Source organism: Acanthopagrus latus, chromosome 7 (genome assembly GCF_904848185.1).
Source record: "Acanthopagrus latus isolate v.2019 chromosome 7, fAcaLat1.1, whole genome shotgun sequence".
In the NCBI taxonomy this organism is placed as follows: Eukaryota; Metazoa; Chordata; class Actinopteri; order Spariformes; family Sparidae; genus Acanthopagrus; species Acanthopagrus latus.
In genome coordinates, this window is record NC_051045.1 from 188,054 (window position 1) to 204,898 (window position 16,845).

The window sequence follows — 16,845 nt, forward strand, 5'->3', positions numbered from 1 at the left end:
TAGGATCAGTGGGTCCAGTAGTGGTTGTGGTCCTCTCAGGTCGCTTTGTTGGTTTATATTGTTTACATCTGACTATTATTGAAAGCGCCTTCACTAAATTGCATTCAAAACTACTTTTCGCACAATTGTGATGATTTCTTGGGCTATACAAGTACTATCTCTTGATAAAAATTAAAACATATTGTTTACCACCTTTATAGTTCCTTAAGAAATAGTATTTACTTTACTACTACTACTACTATACTTAATAATCTGCTTCAGTAAAGAAAACATATAACACAGCTTTGTTGAAATAAAAATGCTAAATGGATTTGGCATTTATGATGAAATGAAATTATTTATTTTAGGTCTTCAGTGAGGGGTGGGTCCTTTCTGACCCGGAGGACCAGGGCGTGTACAGAAAGTGAGAACAACAGGGGGGTTAATGCCAAGGTAGGAAATGCTGTGTTAGCATTAGCATTAAGCTAACCCAGCTGTGTCATTGGATCAGACTGCAGTGTTTTCAGAACAGAGTCAAAATCAGGCTGTGATTCAAAGAAAAACTGACAGAATTTAACTTCACTGTGTAAGTTTGACGTCAGGAAGTGGACTCCACACAGAGGGTAGAAAAATGCTCTAAAAATCTTTATTGTTCCAGAGAATATTCACAAACAACAACATCAACAACAGAAGAACAAATGATTATTTTCTTACAGATGTTCTTAAAAAAAGAAAAAACTAATATTTTGACGCTCCAGGAAGAAAATTATTTACAACAGAGCAGGTAAACCCCGCCTCCATGGCAGAGGCTCCACCTCCAGGCAACACCATGACCTCAGAGAGAGCGAGAGACACTGACGGATGTATATGAGAGAGCGAGAGAGAGAGAGAGCGAGAGCGCGCTCCGTCTCCTCCTCCTCCTCCTGACATGGTCATCAGCTGTGGGGTGGAACTTAAGACCACAGTCACCAATCACAGTCTTCAGCAGAACGCTGGCTCCTCCTATTGGTGGGTTTTGAACTTCTTTGGTCCAACAGGTTTACTGAAGAAACAAAACAGTGATGAGAGTTAAAGAAGGGCTTCCTGTAACATCACCACTCACTTGTGGAGTCCATGCAGCTGGAGGTGATGAACAAGGACAAACTGAGATGTTGTGACATTCAGGGACGTTTGATGATGTTTTTTCATGTGTAATGAATCCGATGAATATGATCAGGCTGGTGCTGCGTGCTGCTCTCACACTGCTGGACTGTGAGTTCTTCTTCATGTCAATACAATCATTCTTACACATCAGGAGGAGCGCCGCCTCTCTTCACAGCTGCCTTACTCGACTCTTTTTCTACAGGAGACAAACACACATCGTTCAGAAGAATATCAGAAACTCATCTTATTTGAGTTCTGTCTCCTGGTTCATGTTCCTGGCCCGTCATCCTTCTTTAGTTCATTATTCTCACCTTGTAGCCACCGGACCTGCGTGGCCGGCCCGTAACCCTTCTGATTGCGAGCAGCGATGCGGAAGATGATGGCAGGCTTGGTGGTGTAGTCAATGTGGGCGTTAGTGAGGCTGCAGGCCTGGACCAGGCAGGATGGGTTGGGACCGCAGTAGACCCTCATGAAAGCCAGCTGGGCCGGACCAGAACCTGAACCAGAGGTGGCCTGGCTGGACTGGATGGCCAGGTAAACGGAGTACTCGGTGATCTTCCCCGATGTGACGGCAGGAGGCTCCCAAGTGAGCTGAGCCCCATCTTGGTTCTGCAGAGCCAGAGTCAGAGGGGAAGAGTTCAAAGGTCATGAAACCAGCTGCTGTTCATCATCAGACCACATGAGACCAGATCAATACTGAGGATCAGCTGACCCATCAGACCCAAGGCTGCAGTGAGACTGGCACTGATCATCACAGAGAGAACAACTGATGAGCTCAAGCAGCAGAAAACAAATGAAGGTGAACATGCTCCCTCTGCTGGTCTCTGCTGGTCTCTGATCAACAACACATCCTGCTGGTCTCTGCTGGTCTCTGATCAACAACACATCCTGCTGGTCTCTGCTGGTCTCTGATCAACAACACATCCTGCTGGTCTCTGCTGGTCTCTGATCAACAACACATCCTGCTGGTCTCTGCTGGTCTCTGATCAACAACACATCCTGCTGGTCTCTGCTGGTCTCTGATCAACAACACATCCTACTGGTTCTGACTCGACTTACAAACAGGAAATAACTCTTACCTTGCTGATCTTGATGGCACATGGCGCTCCAGGGAAACCAGGAAGACACGTTTTAAATGCCGACACGTCCGAGAAGTTTCCACGGCCACAGATATTGATCCCTGCCACCCGAAACTTATAGGCAGTCCCCGGCTGCAGCTCCACCTTCCTCATCTGACTGTAGTCCGGCATCACACCCGAGTCATCCTGTAGGTGGAGACAACATCATTATCACCTCCAATCACCTGATCAATCACCTGTTGATGTGATGATGTTTAGCAGATTGATGATTAAGCAGGTGAAGTTAATTTTGAAGGTCAATAATGCTTTTATTTTGAAAATCTAGCTGTGGTTCCTGTTGAATGAGAATCTTTAATGAAGGTCCTGTAAGACCTGAACCCTGTTAGACCAGGACCAGGAACAGGACCCTGTTCCTGAATGCACCCCGCCACATTAAGAGTTTTGTATATTCTATATTTTTGTATAATTATTTTATTATGTTACGCGCGTCCGTCCTTTCTCCTCTTCTCACCAGGTGTGTCTGACGAGGGTGATTATCCTGTGGTCTATTTAAGAGACGCTGGAGGTTCTGTTCGCTCTCTGCTCGTCTCAGCCCTCTCAGGCTCCCGTGCTGTCGGGTTCAAGACTGTCGGAGCAGCTTTTGTTTTGTTTTGTACTTTGAGGATGGAGGTCTGGTAGTTCTGTTTTCAGGGGATTAGTTTGGTAACTTATTTTTTTCTTTAGGGAGGGAAGTCCAGGTCCTACAGCCCATGGTGCAGCTGGTCTGGACTCCCTTCGCTCTTGTGTTTCTTTTTTGCCAGACCTCCAGACTCTGGTAGTGTTAATCATTAGTTGATTTATTTTCAATAATAAAATCTCAGACTTTAATATTTTTTTGGGGGGGTTGTGAATCTTTAATATGTTTTGAGCCATCTTTTAGTTGGGGCCGTAACAATCTGGTTTTTTTCCATTTTTTTACCATTATCAGTGTTCATTGTTTAATTTCCGTCCTTCAGCTGCTGTGACACAGAAATGTCCCCATTTGTGGGACAAATAAAGGAATTCTGATTCTGATCATCAGTGAATTGATTTTCAGCTCTTACGTCGGCCATGTTGTCTTCATAGGGGACGTAATAATGTGACACCACCATGTTGGTCACTTTGACTATTCCAACGTCGTACCACTGACTGTCCCTCACCGCCGGCTTCACTTGGACGCCCTGCTCTCTCACACATAACACACACACACACATACACACAAACACACACACACGTTGTTAACATGCTGTTAGCATTAAACTGTTGTTGCTCTGCAGCACTGTGTCTCACCCCTGCAGTTGCTGCGATGCCATTGGTCCCCTCACTGAGCATGGCGGTGGTTTTACTTTTAGCTGGGCTCGCTGTCAGAGAAGGGCCGGGGCCAAATGTACTGGCCAATCGGGCCACAGCGCTTGTCACTGCCGATGATGTCAGCTCGTGTCCATTACTCTCTGCTGCCGGGTCATTCAGGCTGTCTGCTGGAGCAAGGCCCTCTGGGAAACAGAGGAGGATTCAAAAAATTGTATTGAATCCTATCAGTGGACAGTAATGACATCACAGAACTAGAGCGTGTAGCAATGATCAGCACGTGATGTCTGCAGGTGGTCTTATATTGTCTTATGAACCTTTGGATTAGCTCCCACAGGAGGTGGGACAGACACTGTGACATCACCATGACATCACTGCAGGTGTACCTGTGGGCACACTGCTGTGCTGTGGTTCTGGTTCTGGTTCTGCTGGTTCTGGTTGGTTGTGGGCATCCTGCAGGTGCTGCTGCTGGACCAAAGCTGCCAGCTCCTGCTGGGTTAGGACGATGGGAAAGGACTGATCTACCAAGCCATCTGCACACACACACACACACACACACACACACACACACACACACACACACACGAATGTGTGTGAGATGTTTTGTGCACCACCTGACATCTGGTGCCCGGTGAACAAACACAACAACAGTAACAGACAGATGGCAACATCATCATACAGATGCGTGTGTGTATGCGTGTGTGCGTGTACCCATGTGTCCTGCTGCCTGTAGGACTGCCTGTATTGTCGCCTGCTGAACTGCCTCCTCCGTTGCGCTAGCCAGCTGATCTGGGTTCAGTCCTGTCACCATCAGGGCTGTTGACCCGGCAACCACTTCGCCCCTGTCCCCTTCTGATGACATCAGCTCCTGAGGAAGTCCGCTGTCTGAGGACTCCATCTGACAGAGGGACAAACTGATTGGTCATCTGTGTGTGTGTGTGCATGTGTGTGTGTGTGTGTGTGTGTACCTGTGCTGCTGCCTCACTGCCCTCCACCTGAACCTGCAATACAGACACTGCTGATGACATCACACTCTCTGATTGGCTGTCTGTCTGCATAGGCTCCTCCCTCTCTGCTGCCATCAGCATGGCAACAGCTTCCACCTCCGAGGACTCCGCCCTGCTCTCTCCGACCAATGATGTGATCTCCTGCGCAAACAGACAGATGGAGGGAATCAAGGAACATGAGCAATGACATTTGTGATGGTGTGTGTGTGTGTGTGTGTGTGTGTGTGTATGTGTGTGTGTGTGTGTGTGTGTGTGTGTGTGTATGCATGCATGTGTCACTTACAGGTATGGATGGTCCGGGTGTGGGTGTGGCCTGGGTAACTGTGGTAACAGCTCTGCTCTGACTGGCTGTGGTGGAGGAGGCAGGGTCAGAAGATGTGGAGGAGGGGTCTGTGGAGTCTCCCTGCAGACTGTCTCCACCTTGCTGGGCTGGAAACAAAGGACAGGAAGTGATGTCACTTGAATGGTAGATTTGACTGAACGCTGAGAAGAGGACTGGTGTGTCAGCAGCTCACCTGTAGCTGTGGTGGCAGTGTTGGTGGTTCCTGTCTCGTGAGTCTCACACGGTGGGTTGGAGCACACCTGAAGCACAAACAGAGCTGGTTTTAACCAATCACTGATCATCAGCACACCTGTGTGCGGTCCGGTGAGATGGGCCCATACTGTTTTTTAATGCCAGATATCCGACATCAGTTCAATGCGGCCTTTCCCTTCTCTTAAACAACAAAGCAATCAATAACACATCTGTAAAGAAACACTTTGTTTAACCTTTAAAACTTCAACATGTTTGGGGTACTGTTAAGCTCAGATGGTAGGACAGGCCTCCCATGTACAGAGGCTTTGTCCTCACTGCAGCAGCCCCGGGTTCAATTCCCAGCCTGGGGACCATTTACTGGGTGTCACTCCCCTCTCTGTCACCCTGTTTCCTGTCATATCTTCAGCTGTGCTATAAATAAAGCCATAGAGGCCAAAAAAATACTTTAAAAAAAGTATTTTTAAAACTTAAACATGTTTAAACTGTAGGAAACACTCAAGCTCGCTCCAGCTGGTCATGTGACACATGCACATACAATTTATGGGGCCTCCAAGCTGATGAATAGGACTGGATTATATATTTCCCTCTCTCAGATAGCCGATCCAGTCATTTTGGGCAAAATCAGACCAACCGATACTGAACATCAGATCGGCAGATCCTTAGTGTATTCTGGGAAGTGAAGCTTGTGATGAAATAAATACAAATTTGTCAATAAAACTCAAGCGCTGGACTCAAACTGTCAGCCTCGCAGCCTGCCATCAGACACAATGCATTAAATATGTGCAGGAGTCTCATGGCATAGCCTCTGAAATTGTGCCAGTGCAGTAAACACCAGGGTATTTCTCAAGTACACAAATCTGCATCCTGCACAATCACAAAGAAACTTCATCCTCAACTACACGTCAACCTGAGTGTGAGCGTCATTCAGACACACCTGTACAGTTCTCTCACCTGTCGGAGTCCTCCAGCTCCAGCTGTGGTCATGGTGTTGGTGGTTCCTGTCTCATGGGTCTCACACGGCGGGTTAGAGCAGGTGTTCCCTCCGTTCAGACTGACAGGATGTGGAGACTGCACCCGCACACATATACACACACAGAGTTGCAGTACTGATACGGAGTATTGATGGCGTATCGTGCGTGGAGCAGCTGCTCACCTGCAGAGCCTGGCTCATGTTAGCGGAGGCTACGGTGGCGGTGTTGGTGGTGCCGGTTTCGTGCGTCTCACAGGGCGGGTTAGAGCAGACCAGTGTCACTGCAGCATCATCAGCATCACAGTGACATCAACAACACACCTGGTTATGTCTGCAACAGTTATCTGCAGTACTACTCCTCTCTGTATCCTGCACACTGACTGAAACTCGTACTAGTGTCCGCAGCAGTAGTTTGTGTACCTGTAGCAGTAACTGCAGTGTCTCCGGCCTCTTCCCCTGCAGCAGTACTTCCAGGTTCCTCTGAAGTAGGAGAAGCCATGATGGTGACGGGCAGATCCTGGACCAGCGGCTGAGCCTCGGCACCACTCGGAGTCGTGATCAGAGTCACCTGACGGGACAAAACAGCAGTATTACAAGTATTACTACAGTGCTACTACAGTAGAACTTCAATACTACCACAGTACTACATCAGTACCTGTTTATGACCTGTTGCCGCTGCGGCTGTTGTGGATACCTGGCTGGACAGATTAGCGATAGATGCCAGGGTGGTGATGGGCGTGGCCAGGGAGGCACTTCCTGTTACGGTCCCGAGCGTGGACACACCTGCAGAGACAGAGACAGACTGATGGAGGCCGGCTCAGTGCAGTACAGTTCCAGCTGACGGGCATCTGACCTGTGCTTACCTGTTGTTCCCTTGACAACCAGTGTGGTGACGGTGGGTTTGTTGACCACAGGTGACACCAGTCTGACTCCACCCATTGGGACAGTCCTGAGGATGGTGCCAGGCATCCCTGGAACTCCTTTCAGCACCACCTGGACACATGAGCACGAGAGCTTAGAACACATGAGCCTACACACAAGGGGATTATGGGTAACACACACACATACACCTGTCTATGTAAGCGTCACCTGTGTGAGGCCCTGCTGGCCAGCGGCACCAATTTTGGGGACAGTGCTGATGATTTTGCTGCCACTTCCTGCTGTGACCATTTTGGTGGTCAGGAGGGTGATTGGACTGTTGGCACCTGTAGGGGGCGGAGTTTCACTTGGTCAGTCATGAAGCGTTAAAGAAAAAGCAGCCAAGGTGTTCAGGTGTGTGTTGTCGTGGTACCTGCCCCCCCCTGCAGTGCAGACACTGGGATGGTCTTGATTATGGTGGTCCCCGGTTTGGAGGTAGCCGGGGCAACGCCCAGGATGGTGGATTTGTTGGATGTGGATCCAGCCTGCACGGTGCTGAGGAGTGTCGTCTGTTTACCGTCTGCTGATGTCACCAACTTCAGGATGGTTCCTGCTGGGAGAGCGCCCTTCGTCTGAGAGAGAGGCAGACAGACAGACAGGTGTTAGCGTCTCTGCTGTCAGCTGGTATCACCCTCTCCTCCGCATTTCTTGTCAGTGACTGGTACCTGGAGGATCTGGGTGACTGGGCTGCTCCCAGCCTGAACAGTAATAGCTCCACTCTGAACTGGTTTGGTCTGAACCACTGACACCACCTTCCCCAAGTTACCAAGGTTACCGATCTGAAACAGAGAAATTATTTAATTCTTAACCAAAGTTTGAATCAGTGATTTAAGCACCAATCATCTGCTAAAGAGACAAGTCTGTGACGAAGACAATGTTAAACATGACTGATGAATAAATCCCCGTTGTCACACAGAGACCCTTTATGAGGGAGTCGGCCATGTTTCTACAGGAGCCCAGACAAGTCAAGCCAAACACCAGCTCGAGGAGATGAGGGGTGTTCAGTTGGTTGTAATCTGCAGCCTCACCAGAAGATGGCACTAAATCCCCGACACTGGACCTCTGAGTGTTGAGCTGCCGACTGCGGATGTTGCTGATTAATCATATTCTCCATTATTAACTTGAAGTGACAGCTTCCTGTTTGTTTCCGTCTCTCTACAGCAACTTGATATGAAAATGAGACAAATGACATCACTCACCAGAGCTCTGCCTCCTCCCACACTGAGTGGACTGTTGACCAGAGTGATGGTCTTTGTAACTCCGCCCACCACCGTGGTGACCACCTGAGCCTGCTGGGAGACCGTCACCGTGCCTGACTTATGGACCGTGATGATTGGTCGGCTGGGGGTGCCGGGGGTGGAGACAACTGAAGCCGCACCCACCTGAGCTGCAGCAGTCTTCAGCATGCGCGTGGCAGGGTTACTCACCTGAGACACACAGAGACGACTTTCTCTTCAACATGCTGATACTTTCAGTCATCAGTGCGTTCATGTATTGATCCAGTGGTCACTGCATCTACTCTGGGCTGCGTACACTTCATCACTGCTTCTTTAGTGGTTTTTGGTTATAGTTTTAGAAACATTTCATTTAAAAAGGAGCTGAAGATTAATTCTGATTATTTCTGATGTTCCTCTGCTGAGAACTGGGTCACCGCTGACACTGGAACCTCTCCTGGGATCTTTTCCATCACTTTGCTGCAGCAATAACAACATTTTAGATTGAACAGCAACAGCAGATAAGACGTATCTAAAGCTGCTCTCCTCAGCAGCTCAGGTACACACAGGATAACATCTGATGTGTAATGACAGTAATAGTATTCAATAATAGTACTCTGTGTACTCTGCAGTGTGTACTGAGTATCACAGCTGTGTACTGTATATACCATCGTCAGTGGAGCAGCCACTGTGACCGGCAGACTGCTCGATCCTGAACTCACAGCCACCGTCTTCACAATTGTTGCTCCTGCCGGGACGTTCAGCATCGTCGCTGAGGACGGAGTTATCTTCTGAGTTGCTGCAGCCGCCGCCGCCAACGCCGCCATACCGCTCATCTGAGGACTGCTTCCTATTGGCTGAGAGCAGACAGAAAGCAGGAGGGAAGTGTGAGATGGGACAGCACGATGCCTGAACTGTTCCTGAGTTGTCATGGTGATTGTTTGTTACCAAATGACTTTTATTAAATTCAGTCACATGACGACAGGAAGTGATGTCACTCTATAGCTGAGTTGACTGAGTTAACAAGTAGAATTCAGAAAGATCTCTTTACCGTCCCCTGACCGGCCTGAACAGGTACGACCTTGCGAACACCTGCAGGAAGTGTTGTCACAGCGACTGGTGATTTGGGCGTGGCCTGTCTCACTGTGATGGAGGCTCCACCTGCTGTACTTGGAGCTGCTGCCACCTTCAGGGCAGCTGCAGAAATACAGAAGACAGGTGAGGAACAGTCACATCTACCTGCTCTGTCACCTGGGGCCAGTTGTTCAAAGGTATTCTGATCGGATTTTGGATTGGATTCGGATTGGATCAAATCTTGAAAATGGGTTGTTCAAAAGGGAAAGAAGGATTCTGAAATCGGATGAGATCATGGAATCCAATCCTAGTTTTGATATGGATCAAACCTTCAGTTTGTGTTGTTCAAAACGTTTCAATAGAATTTGGATAACTTTGATCCAAAAAAAACAGGATTATCCTGATCCCAACAGGAAGTACGATTTCAAGGTAAATTTCAGGAAGAAAATGTAGTAAAACTTTACAATTGGTCAAATATTACATTTGTATCATTTAGTATATATACTTTTACTTTCATTTTGCACTTGGCTTGTTTAACTGTGATAAAGTAGACATAGGCTACCAATTAAGCCTTTCAGTATAGTAAAGTAAAAATAAAATAAAAATAAAAATGATAACCCTAACCCTAACCCGAGCAGACAGCGCCGCCAGGAAGACAGGAAGTCAAGCACAGAAATAACCATATAACATCTGGTTACTTTTCAAAATAAAATACTCGTGTTGACACCAGCACACAAATCTCAAAAAAGAGACAAACACAAGTTCTTCTAATGTCCTTCAGTCGGGAACACTTCCTATTGTTGTTTTTAAAACACATACAGTGGGGCAAATAAGTATTTAGTCAACCACCAATTGTGCAAGTTCTCCTACTTGAAAAGATTAGAGAGGCCTGTAATTGTCAACATGGGTAAACCTCAACCATGAGAGACAGAATGTGGAAAAAAAAAACAGAAAATCACATTGTTTGATTTTTAAAGAATTTATTTCCAAATTAGAGTGGAAAATAAGTATTTGGTCAGCTACAAAGAAGCAAGATTTCTGGCTGTCAAAGAGGTCTAACTTCTTCTAATGAGGTCTAACGAGGCTCCACTCGTTACCTGTATTAATGGCACCTGTTTTAACTCATTATCGGTATAAAAGACACCTGTCCACAACCTCAGTCAGTCACACTCCAAACTCCACTATGGCCAAGACCAAAGAGCTGTCGAAGGACACCAGAGACAAAATTGTAGACCTGCACCAGGCTGGGAAGACTGAATCTGCAATAGGTAAAACGCTTGGTGTAAAGAAATCAACTGTGGGAGCAATTATTAGAAAATGGAAGACATACAAGACCACTGATAATCTCCCTCGATCTGGGGCTCCATGCAAGATCTCACCCCGTGGCGTCAAAATGATAACAAGAACGGTGAGCAAAAATCCCAGAACCACACGGGGGGACCTAGTGAATGACCTACAGAGAGCTGGGATCACAGTAACAAAGGCTACTATCAGTAACACAATGCGCCGCCAGGGACTCAAATCCTGCACTGCCAGACGTGTCCCCCTGCTGAAGCCAGTACAGGTCCAGGCCCGTCTGCGGTTCGCTAGAGAGCATTTGGATGATCCAGAAGAGGACTGGGAGAATGTGTTATGGTCAGATGAAACCAAAATAGAACTTTTTGGTAGAAACACAGGTTCTCGTGTTTGGAGGAGAAAGAATACTGAATTGCATCCGAAGAACACCATACCCACTGTGAAGCATGGGGGTGGAAACATCATGCTTTGGGGCTGTTTTTCTGCAAAGGCACCAGGACGACTGATCTGTGTAAAGGAAAGAATGAATGGGGCCATGTATCGAGAGATTTTGAGTGAAAATCTCCTTCCATCAGCAAGGCCATTGAAGATGAGATGTGGCTGGGTCTTTCAGCATGACAATGATCCCAAACACACAGCCAGGGCAACAAAGGAGTGGCTTCGTAAGAAGCATTTCAAGGTCCTGGAGTGGCCTAGCCAGTCTCCAGATCTCAACCCCATAGAAAATCTGTGGAGGGAGTTGAAAGTCCGTGTTGCCCAACGACAGCCCCAAAACATCACTGCTCTAGAGGAGATCTGCATGGAGGAATGGGCCAAAATACCAGCAACAGTGTGTGAAAAGCTTGTGAAGAGTTACAGAAAACGTTTGGCCTCCGTTATTGCCAACAAAGGGTACATAACAAAGTATTGAGATGAACTTTTGGTTTTGACCAAATACTTATTTTCCACCATGATTTGCAAATAAATTCTTTAAAAATCAAACAATGTGATTTTCTGGGTTTTTTTTCCACATTCTGTCTCTCATGGTTGAGGTTTACCCATGTTGACAATTACAGGCCTCTCTAATCTTTTCAAGTGGGAGAAATTGCACAATTAGTGGTTGACAAAATACTGATTTGCCCCACTGTACCTATAACTGCGGTTGCAAGTGATTATGAGATTATTGCGGAATCTCCTCGGCCTCGACAGCAGCTGTCTGCCGTGATGTTACTGCGGTATAAAAACCAACAGTGGGGTTAAGCAGACAGCGGAGCAAAGCTGGATCGGAGCTGTAATGCAGCGGACAGTATCCAGTGGAAATTCAGGGTAAGCAACATCACCAAACACTTGGAGCGCGTGCGTAGCTTAAAGCTAAAGGAGTGCAGTGTGTTTGATTGCTGTAACAAAGCCAGTAAAGTTAGCAGCCCAGCTAATGCTAAAGACTGCAGAGCTGAAGCAGCGGCACCCAGTTTCCGATAACAGTACCGTTTGTCCAGAATCTTAAAGGTACCCTGGTACCGACCCAATTAGGAGCTGGTACCAAAAAGTACCGGTCCACGGTATACATCCCTACACGGAAGTAGTTAAGACATGCAAAGCCTCTCTTCAAACTCCATTTAAACGCTCAATTGCACTTGTGGTTGCTGCAAGAAAGGAGTCATCAGACATGGCGCCATCCGATCGGTTGGCACTGGTAATCTGGATTTGTTAATCTTGAAAATCAGGGTGATCCAATCCAATGTTGCTTTGAAAAACCGGCAATAAATAAAAAAAAAAAAGAAATAAAAAAAGAAAGACGGATTAACTGATCCTGAATAGCAAAAAATAGGATTTCCAAATCCGGATCATTTTGATCCCGATTAAATGTTTTGAAAAACTGGCCCCTGTAGATCTACCTGTACAGGTATGTGAACCTACCTGGTGCTTTAGTCCCAGCAGCCAATGGACTTCCCAGTGGTAGGGAGGCAGTGGGGCAGGGGACCAGCGTGATGCCGGACAGTGGGAGAGCTTGGTTTGCTCGCGTCATGGCGACGGGGTTCTTGACAGAGCTGACTCCAGGTGTGACGGTGGGGATGGGGTTGGACATAAAGGCAGGAGAGGCTGCTGCAGGCGTGCTGGGAATGTCGTACTTCTGCAGCTGGAGCAAGTAGGTGTCGGCGGTCTGCGACGGTCCCCAGCTCACCTCCAGAGACGACGTGTTGGCCCTGACCAGCTGCACCCGAGAGGGAGCGCAGGGACGCTCTGAGGACAGACAGGTGAGACAGGGTGAGACAGAAAGATCAAGCAGACAGTCATCCTCACCTGTCTCCAGGTGTTACAGTAGTAAACAGTTGTCCTCACCTGTCTCCAGGTACCACAGGTCCTTGCAGCACACCTGGTTGTTCCAGGCTTTCCTGTATCCGTCTCTGCCACTCCAGATGTAAAGTCTGGAGTTGATGGCGACGCTGCAGTGACCTGCTCGAGCTCTGGGGACGTTCTCCTCCAGACCGTCCATCAGGACCGTCTCCCAACACATCGTGTCTACACACACACGCACACACAGTCATTATCATCCTGATGTTTCTACTTGTTGAACTCTGTGTGTGGGTGTGTGTGTGTACCCAGGTTGAGGCAGGCCAGTGTGTTGGTGCACTTCCACTCCTTCTCATGAGTTGCCACTTTGACATCATCCATCACCAGAGGAACCCAGCCTCCAAACACATACATCCTGCAGACAGACAGACAGACAGATGGAGGCAGGGTTGGGGCTGCAGTAGTGCAGTGCCTATGTGTGTGCAGTGTGTGTGTGTGCAGTATGTGTGTAGTGTGTGCGTGTGCGTGTGTGTAGTGTGTGTGTGCAGTATGTGTGTAGTGTGTGTGTGCGCATGTGCGTAGTGTGTATGTGTGTAGTGTATAGTGTTACTTATTGTTGATGGTGGTGGCAGAGTGCAGGCTGCGGGGGAGGGGGGCAGTTCCATTGAGGACAGGTTTACTCCAAGTCAGAGAGTCTGTGACATCACCAGAACAGGAACCAATCAGAAGTCCGAACAGTTTAGCATCACGTGTGAAGACGACTTAATTCTATATTCATGAAGGAACAACTGACTCATGTGAGGCGGTCAGATATATCCAGTCGGTCTCACCACCTGCCTCACCTACAGCCAGCCTGTCTCACCACCTGCCTCACCTATGTCAAGCACCCACAAGTCTCCAAGCCTGCAGCCGCTCATCCCTCCGTAGATGATGAGTCTGTTGGCTCTGCGGCCGCTCGTCGCCACAGCCGTGTGACTCTCTCTGGGAGGTGGCGGTTGACCCGATGTCAGCGGGATCTCCCAGCCGACCACGCTGGAGCCGGGCCGCAGCGACAGACAGTACAGGTCGTTCAGATACCTGGCGGGGACAGGTGGCATTAATGCCATCATACATGACATGTTCAGGATGTTTCTGTGGAGGTGCTGCAGGTCCCTGAAAACAGTCTGAAGCTCCCTACCTGGGGATGTTGTTCTTGGGGTCTTCACTGTCATTGGCCAGTCCTCCAAACAGATAGCAGGAATTACCAATCAGAGAGAAGCTGTGTCCAAGGCGGGGGCAGGGGGGCGGGCCATTCTTTGGAGCCTTGGCCTTCAGACGTTTCCACTCCCAACGACTCGCCTGGACGAGACAAGAGTAAAATACAACAGGACCTGTCTCTCATGTGTGACATCACTTCCTCCTGCATACGTCGACAGTGACGGCGTGGTAAAGTTTATCTGAGCAACAGCAGCTAGCAGAGCCACAAGGTCAAATAATACATATCATTAAGTCATATCTGTTGGACTAACAGCTGCTAGTTCAATGAAACCCAACATCTGGTGCCAACTCAGCAGCAGCGTGGATGCCAGACGGAGACGCAGCACCAGAGTCACATGAAAACATACCAGTGTGGATGGAGATGCCAGATGTGAGACCGTGATCAGATCTGAGACCATAATGCAGCAACACTCAGTGTCATTTGTGTAATGAGGCCCCGCCCCCTCCATTGACATCACTGACCTGCAACTCGTACAGGTCACTGCTGTATTTGCCGTACTCCACCATCCCGCCAAAGACCAGCAGCCTCGTCCCGTCACACACAAAGCCGTAGGCGGCGCAGCCAGGGGGGACGTCGCCTCGCACTGCAGGGATAAACCACTGATTGGTCGCTGCGGGGGGGGGGGGAGACACCAGAGGAGACATGTTACAGGTAAACTTCATTCAACAACACACAGGTGTACTGCTAACTCTGCTCCTCCTCCCTCTAACCCACACACAGATGGAGGTCAATCACAGAGGTTCTGATCACTGACGCGTCATGAGTACAAGGAGACTCAGGTATTTTACCTTCGACCAGAAAGTGTTCATTGATCTGATCAGCTGACATTAACGGTTCATGACTGTGAGACTGAAGATAAACTAGCTGTGGACACAGCAGCTCTGCATTTACAAATGAAGTCATCACATGTACCAGGAATACAACTGCTGTGGCCTGAACCGGTCTCTAATTAAACATATTGTAATAAATAAAACTGACCTCCTTTATTTGATTTTCGTATTTCAGTGTAACTTCTGTTTGTTCTCATCTGCTGTGCTGCAGCAACAGGGGGCGTGTCCTGGTGACGTCGGCGTGTCCTGGTGACGTCGGCAATGTTTTCACTAAAGACGCGCCATTTTTCTCTGCTACTGCCAAAGCATTCTCAGCATCGGCTAGCTCGTTAGCTTTAATTAGCTGAAGCTAACCTAGCCTAGCAAGCTAGCACGCCAATCTGACTCAAACAGTCCGCATCAGTTTCAGTCACACCTACTGAATAAAACCAAAACAGTAAACCTTTAGCTCATCGGCTTAAGTTAGCTTATTACAATTAGCATTGAGAGGCAGGAGCAGCACGGGCAGCACCTCGTCATGGAGCTTCATCATGGCCCCAAACATTCATTTCTCATAGATATTTCGAGTTAAACCGGAACCTGTATTGTAGACGTGCAGCTCGTCCACGATCCCCTCGTTCCCTCCGCCGAACACCACCATTAGCTCCTTGATCGTCACGGCTCGGTGTCCGTGCCGGGGCCGCGGCACCGGCCCAGTCCAGCCCACGACGCGCTTCCAGCGAGGTTGCAGCACCGCGGGGCTCGGCGATTCGGATGCCATGATGCTGGTGTCAGGGTTGACGGTTCCCGGTCCTCGGCGAATGAGAAAAATCTAAATTCAGCCACGAATTGTGTAAAAAGATTTAAAATCGTCTCTGGCCCGCTAATAGCTCGGGATTATCATTAGCTGCTAACTAGCTGGCTAACTTAACAGAAGCTGTGCTGCTAGCTGGCCTTGTTAGTTCTCTGCGAGGAGAGATCAACAACAGATTCAGTAACTCTTATTTAACTACGTGAATAAACATCCTCCTCTGCTGATACAGTCTATGTTAGTTAGGGATCGATATGATGTTTGCTAGCCTAGACATAGGAGTTGACAGTCCGCCATTTTGGCCCGGTGAACGCTGTGCAGAGTCGGTAGGAAGCCGCCGGTAGCTGCTCAGGCTACAACAGCAACCAGAAACTAGCAGGAACAAAAATGCATATCCAGCTGCGGATGACTGCAAAGCACGGCTACTCCATGTATCAGTGTGAGGGGACACTGTGGGGGCTAAAAGCTGCTGTTAAATATGCAGAGCAGGAAATCTGTGCGCCGGGATGGGAGCCGCCATCTTGCTGCTAACAGCAACCAACAAAACATACAGAGCTGCTGGAAATGGCTGCGAGGCCAGACGGCTAGTTGGCTAACTGCTAACAGACAGCCGATCCACCTCAGCTTCACAGACCATCATGATGCACTGTTCAATGATAGTTCCACTGTTAATACTGACGGACATGTCCCGCTATAATACATCTATCAGCAAGCTAACATTAGCCTCAGATAGCCTGCAGGGTCTATTTCTTAAACAATCAATCTTTTTAACATCAGTGAAATTATGTGACAGGACAAGTTAATTCAATTTGACACACGGGTGAGAAAATATACCAAGAGGACACAGAGTCCAACTTCAGTATGATGACCTCAAGCTTTATTTGAAACAGTGTGTTGTGTCCATGGTGTCAGCTGAACATCGTTACACTGGATATAATCATTCAGAGATTCAAGATTTATTGCAAGTCTGTTAAATTATGTTTAAAAATCGCAGGCCCGTTACAGAAAACTCTAAAAACATTAAGTTAAAATCTGCTGTCAGTACAGTTGGTGAACATGTCTGTTGTCTCGCATGATGATGTTCGTCCTCAGCCGACCAGCAGGTGATAAACACACCGGGGTCAGGGTTAGCAAGCCGACACAGTCACAGCAAAA

At 48.1% G+C, this 16,845-nt stretch overlaps 1 protein-coding gene across 1 annotated transcript; it reads right to left on the reverse strand.

Moving 5' to 3' along the window:
• Positions 1 to 602: 602 nt before the first annotated feature.
• Positions 603 to 16,314, reverse strand: LOC119023057 (host cell factor 1-like). Its single transcript, XM_037104682.1, has 30 exons — positions 15,480 to 16,314; positions 14,532 to 14,680; positions 13,990 to 14,150; positions 13,687 to 13,889; positions 13,423 to 13,507; positions 13,121 to 13,227; positions 12,861 to 13,040; positions 12,438 to 12,761; positions 9,223 to 9,368; positions 8,840 to 9,028; positions 8,157 to 8,384; positions 7,623 to 7,736; positions 7,331 to 7,529; positions 7,129 to 7,244; positions 6,903 to 7,032; positions 6,695 to 6,822; positions 6,460 to 6,607; positions 6,223 to 6,320; positions 6,021 to 6,137; positions 5,050 to 5,116; positions 4,818 to 4,963; positions 4,496 to 4,675; positions 4,239 to 4,425; positions 3,914 to 4,060; positions 3,510 to 3,712; positions 3,284 to 3,400; positions 2,202 to 2,387; positions 1,434 to 1,731; positions 1,267 to 1,318; positions 603 to 1,021 (listed from the first exon to the last, which is right to left on the reverse strand). Exons 1-30 carry the CDS (start codon positions 15,658 to 15,660, stop codon positions 982 to 984), a joined length of 4,626 nt encoding a protein of 1,541 aa, XP_036960577.1. The 5' UTR covers positions 15,661 to 16,314; the 3' UTR covers positions 603 to 981.
• Positions 16,315 to 16,845: the final 531 nt, after the last annotated feature.

Excerpts from the sequence above, each read along its gene's own strand:
- LOC119023057 (XM_037104682.1), bottom strand. The coding sequence starts at position 15,660 with ATGGCATCCGAATCGCCGAGCCCCGCGGTGCTGCAACCTCGCTGGAAG. Across the intron at positions 13,508-13,686 it reads CTTGTGGGTGCTTGACATAG|ACTCTCTGACTTGGAGTAAA; the intron begins GTGAGGCAGGTG and ends GTGATGTCACAG. Across the intron at positions 4,061-4,238 it reads ACAGGCAGCAGGACACATGG|ATGGCTTGGTAGATCAGTCC; the intron begins GTACACGCACAC and ends GTGTGTGTGCAG.